This window comes from Rhododendron vialii, chromosome 9a, assembly GCF_030253575.1.
Source record: "Rhododendron vialii isolate Sample 1 chromosome 9a, ASM3025357v1".
NCBI classification, from domain to species: domain Eukaryota; kingdom Viridiplantae; phylum Streptophyta; class Magnoliopsida; order Ericales; family Ericaceae; genus Rhododendron; species Rhododendron vialii.
Genome location: NC_080565.1, coordinates 34481087 through 34487008, shown reverse-complemented (window position 1 = coordinate 34487008; position 5922 = coordinate 34481087). Strand labels below are relative to the sequence as shown.

At 42.7% G+C, this 5922-nt stretch overlaps 1 protein-coding gene across 1 annotated transcript; it reads right to left on the bottom strand.

The window, feature by feature from the left end:
- Nucleotides 1-863: 863 nt before the first annotated feature.
- LOC131301006 (E3 ubiquitin-protein ligase WAV3-like) lies at nt 864-5690 on the bottom strand. Its single transcript, XM_058327093.1, has 2 exons — nt 5080-5690; nt 864-3170 (listed from the first exon to the last, which is right to left on the bottom strand). The coding sequence occupies exons 1-2, from the start codon at nt 5278-5280 to the stop codon at nt 1278-1280; spliced, it is 2094 nt and encodes a 697-aa protein (XP_058183076.1). The 5' UTR covers nt 5281-5690; the 3' UTR covers nt 864-1277.
- Nucleotides 5691-5922: the final 232 nt, after the last annotated feature.

Below are 5922 nucleotides of genomic sequence, written 5' to 3'. Positions count from 1 at the left end.
GGCGTGTCGATAGTTGTACGTGATAACACTCTGTTGTTTTGTTTTTGTATCCTCGATTTATATTCTGCAACTTTTTTTTGTTGAACTTCAGGAATGTTTGGCTTTGTATATAATGCCGTTTCATCATCTCTGGCTTCTCGAAATCAATTTTGGGCAGGCTTGTCGTGATCATCAAAGAGGATGATCGGGAATATCCTTACTGACTAATTAATTTCTCTTGTTTTCTGCGTACTCTTGAATGTTGTAAGAACATTGTTTGTTCAGCAAGGATATTGCAAAGGTGGAAGATGACCAGAAATGGGAGATCATTGAGAGAATGAAATCGCTTTCGAGAACAGTAACTCTGGAGGCATATGAGCTGAAAAAGATATCGCCGGAGGAGGAGGAGCTAAAGGTACATCATCTATCTTCTCCTTATCACAAAATTCAAATGAATATTATCCCTATGATTGCAGCTCATTCTCAAATTGTTGTGTTTCAGGCCTCGCAGGAGAAGGTTGATATTGACAATTACAAGCACAAGAGGACTGAAGCCAAATGAGGGAAAGTCGAGCTAAAATGCAGATCGGTCACAGATTGACAGTTTCCTAGAACCGGGTTTTTATTAACCTGATCATTTTGTACACTTTTTCCCTCACTGTATCTTGTCGTAACCCATTGTCTCAGTTTTACCTTCGACGATTTTGGTTTTACTGGTTTTCTGCTCACATCTAAGCTAATTTTTGATCTGTATACAAAATTTCGCTGCACATCAGGTTGCATTGGTGATTGGACATGTGATCAACTAAAGCCATGCAAATAAGGAACGCATTGTAAGTCACTGCAAATAATGCAGTCATCCAATTGAGTAAAGCAACAACAACTGAATCAGGAGAACTATGCCAAAAGAATCACATTGCAGGTTTCTGATGTGTTACGGGGACGGGTTTACCCCAAACCATCACCACAATTACAAACTTATACCAACCTCGCCGAGAGGCCCGAGACTAAACCATATCTTATGTGCATCACCCCCAACAGCAAAACAACACAGTAAAAGGAGCAAAACAAGAAGTTTTCAGCCCTGCCCTGTGTTCCTCTAAGCAAATTCCTTTGCTGGGTTTATTTCTATACAAATATAAATAAGACAGGCACAACTGCCAGCAAAGAACCCTAACTCTTAAGTACCTTTTGAATTTCTCCCCACCCCAAAATGAAGATACAGAAGTTGCAACAGCATCAGAACATATACCCTTGTCTTGAGGAGCAATCGATCTCCATAGCAACCCTATATACCATTACCTTGGTTTCGGTAGCCTGTGAGCCGCTGGGCTAGCCACCAATGTAGTTTGGGAGCGACTGAGCATTTGGGTCATCGATGGGGTTTGATAAGACCGAACCAGGCTTGAGCCATCTGTGGAGTCACCCCGTGCTGTCGCCCGCTGCCACGAGTGAGAGCTCATTCCTGAAAGAACGTACGCCCTGCCTGACACCTCGTACACTTGGCGACTCACCATCCTCTCTTGCACCTCCTTCAGCTCCGCATCCAATGCGACACAGAGCCGATCGCCGGATTTCGCCGACACAGTTTCCGACAACAACCTTCGGCAGCTCTCGAGGACCGACACGGCCCCACTAAGGTCTCCCCGTTCGGCTGTGGCCCTCGCTTCCGCCATTGCATCCGCTGCCAGGAGCCGGTTGCGTTGCCGGTCCACTTCAATTGAAATGGCCTCCTTTCCGGCTATTTCATCTCTCTTAACCCTAACTTCTTCGCTCACCGTAGTTTGCATTTCTTTCGTCAACAGATCGTTGTAAACACATTTCACTTCCAACAACGATGTTTCGTTGCTAGAGGAATCTGATGGCAAATTGACCGAAACAAGAAAATCCCTCTCCTCGTCGGCATACAAATCTCCAACGTCGATGAAACCTGTTCGTCGGTCAGCAATCACCCGATTCGGGTAACTTCCGGATCTTAAAGAGGTTAAGGAGAGCGTGGGGTGGAGACAATCAATACAAACTTGAAGGTCCTTCACCACAACACTCAAAAGTCCCCCAATGCACTGTGCAAATGCATCTTGAATAACAGATTCAGTTTCGATGAAAGAGAAGGTACCTCCGGAAATCTCAGCAACCGAGTGCATGGATGACGCATCGTGATCCGTACCAAACCCAAATGTATGAACCGGGATCCTGCATCCAGAAATCCCGTTTTTGTGGATTGACAAAGGAAGGAGCAGATGGTAATTTGGATTTTGCTGGTTTCTAATTGAACTATGGACAGTGTAAGTGTCCTGTCCATCGGACAAAAGAATTATACTGGCAACCGGATTCTTTTCCCTTCGATCTTCCATTATTTTAGCGCCCTTTCTTAACCCTTCTGCAATGTTCGTCCCCCCATTTGCCACTAAAGAGTTAATAGCTTGCAACGCTTGGTGTTTTCCGGTGTCAGACATCCGACGGAGGGGGAAGAGGCGACGGGCGGTTGAAGAGAAAGCGATCACAGACAATCGGTCATTGGGCCCCAAATTTTGAATCACGAAACCCATGGCTCGCTTTAGCAATGCAAGTTTGGTCCCTGCCATACTACCACTGGTGTCAAGTACAGTAACAAGGTCGATAGCAGCCCGAGGCGTTTGCGAAATCTGTGGAGAGTTAACTTGATTTTCGTTTTCAGTTTGACCGGAAACGGAAACGGAAACAGGAGCTTTTATATGGATGAGAACTGTGAAATCGTCGTACGACATCAACCGTGACACGGATTTAAATTCAGGGAATGAGGTGATTTTTATTTTCCTGCGAAAATCACATGCATCTGATGATTTCATGTTTGACGAATCACAATCTAGAGATTCATCGTCGTTGAAGACGGCCGGCTCCGGGGTATGAAACAGTGGGATGACATGGGAATTGGGACGACGTGGAGGTGGTAGGCGGCGAATTACAGTCATTGAAGTATTATTGGGTGCCCAATCTATTGGAGTGATTCGTCCTCTATCAGATGGAAGCTTGAAACTGGGACTCTGCAAGGGTATTTCATTCCACTTTGCTCTGCAAATGGGACAGATTTGGTTTCCGTGCTTCACGTTTGAAGCTATGCAGTGAAAATGGAAGGAATGGGAGCATTCCGCAGTGAAAATGGCGTGGCCACCTCCGCATTTCATTGTTCCCAAACATATTGAGCAGGTATTCTGAAAGTTAAAATCAAGTACCAATCAGTGGATGTACAAATACTATCGTGTTCAACTAACATCTTAATCGTCGTCATAGAATTTGGTGCATTTCTCCATAGTATAGATAAACAGAAATAAACAGTGATCTACAAGTAGTTTCACAACATGGAGGAATGTCAAATGTTGTGGTGTTTTTTTTTTTTTTTTGCGGAAGGAGGAATGTTGTCAAGTTACTGAAACATTCAGGTAACAATAGGATTTCATTGCTGGATGATGAATAAAAAGATGATTTAACTGGGTTTTCATACCATGGAGGAATATTGGTTCTTCAAAAGTTGCAGTAACTTTAGGCTTTTATTACCTGGATGGAACAGAATTCTAAGGCCATATTTGATTGGCCGAACTAGTAACGACGGGTCGGGATGTTTAATCTCACTTGTTGAATTGTCGCATTCAAATGCCGAAATTGGTTTGGTAAGACAAAAATCATGTCTAATCCAGCCCATCAAACTTACTCCAAGATCATAAACTAGGCTACGTTGATTCTTCAAGACTTAAATCTGCTAAGAGATGGTTTCAACTTTCCCCAGAACACAAAACACAGTTGAAACCATTGAGCTTCTAGAGGAATATTGACTCTTCAAGATTCCCATCCCCTCTTTTTTCCAGCTTTTCCTCCCATTCTGATAAAGTTTATGGTAATAAACCTTACAAAATAGTAGGAGTAATAGTCAACAGATGTGGCCACCAAAGAAAGCTACTTTTTACACTCTGGAGGAAAGGAAGAAAAGGAAAGGTAATCATGTAGCCCCTCCCAAACTATTAAGACGAAATGATAAAAAAGGGTTCTTGAAAAGAAACCACACAAAGAGTGGAAAACAACAAGACATCCATTACCCATCTCATGACGACACCAAAAGAAAAAAAAAAAAAACCCCACACATGTTAAGCATAAAACAGATTAATAAACAAGATTAGAATCTTAAATTAATTGATGCACAAGATAATGGGGATAGGGTTGGTTCCTCTCCGCTCGAAGTTTGTCAAAATCCGAACCATTCATTGCAGCGATGGACGGTCCAGATTTGGACTATCTCGTTCAGTTCAAAACTTGGAGCGGGGAGGATCCGAATCCATGGGGATTAACCATCAAGATTACAAACATGAGTGAAAACATCTACTTCTGAAAACCTGTAGAGACTGTTTGGCGGCAGAGAAAGTGTAGAACCCAAAACTACAATTTTAAGCTCAGTTAACCAAGAATAAAGAACAAGCTCCGATTTTGTGTTATCCTCAGTTTTCTCAGCAACGAAACGGAACACGAACAAACAAACTACAAGTTTACAACATAATAACAATCGCCAACGGAAATTTAAAGCTTTTGGAGAAGATCCATCCACATACAACACACATTAATCAAAATTTTCTTAAATCTTGATCTTGATTGGGGAATTGAGGTACTGTTCTATAATCAGAACTCATACTTCAACAAAGGACAAATGGAGTTTGGCAACTTATACCATTTTCTATTAAAAGGTATTGTCATGTTTTGCACAAATTTTGGGACTTTGTCCTGGCTTTAATTGGAGCCTGGTAGTGGACAGTGAGACGAGATTGATCCAAGAATTACGTTGGAATGGGTGTAAGCTGGCCCAAACAACTGAGCTATATGGAGAAAAAAAAATGTTCTACACAGATTTCTTTCTAAACCGAAAAAAGACTCTATTTTTTTGGCAGAAAACTGAAAAAAAAAAAAAAAAAACTCTTCGCTCCCTAAATCTTTTTCGAAAATAGGACATGCAATAATTCCACCCAAAAACGAAAATTACAAACTTCGATTATTTTTTGCTTCAAAAAAAAAAAAAAAAACCAAGAAAAGAACTTCGATTATGTAGTAAATAAACAGAGAACAGGGGTTTTTACTAACCGTAGACGATCTGCTAAAACTCGCAGACAGCTTCGACCAACGGGACGACGGCGTCGTAGCCGGAGACGCCGCCGCCGGAAGCAGAGCGGCGCCGGAGATACTATCCGATGGAGGCGGCAAACCGTCGTTGTTCCTGGGAACGTAGACGCAGAGCTTCAGCCCCAGCAATAGCTTCACTCTTTCCCATTTACTAACTCCCATTGTATTTCAACTTACAAGCTCCAAAATCAACAACCCAGATCGTAAAATGACTTTTTCTTTAGCTCAATCCAAGTTCTAGAGAGAGAGAGAGAGAAGGGTGGGCGGGGTTGGAAAAAGCAAGGAGCTTCTAATGGAGTTTGGCCAAGCAGAGAGGCGAGAAGAGGTTAAAAGGGCGGCGGAATGTGGATTAGTGTGTGGACGGCTGAGACTTTTCGAGGAGTCGTGTGAGTTTAAGGGAGGGAGGAGCGGGTCGTTGTTGCTTTGCTTTACTCTTCTGTCTTCTAGGCGGCCATGGGGATGAGAGAGAGAGAGAGAGAGAGAGAGAGAGAGAGAGGGGCAATATGTGGGCTATATGTGGGGCGTAGGATTTTGACCTTTGCTGGGGGTTGGTTTGGCCGTTGAGAATTGTGTGAAAGGCAGGAGAACAGAGGGACAAACACATGTTAAATTGGCTGCAAAAAGGGAAAGTTTTGCTAAGGGTGCGTTTGGTTGACATAATTTAGGGGTGAGTTAGAGTTTTCTACATGGGGCCAAAGGAGCTTATCTGGGTGAGTTCACGCTATATTTTTTGTCTTCAAAATAACGTCAAAATGCGAGTTGTTTCCGGTAAAAATACCAAGGCATCCAAATGGTATTTTTAGT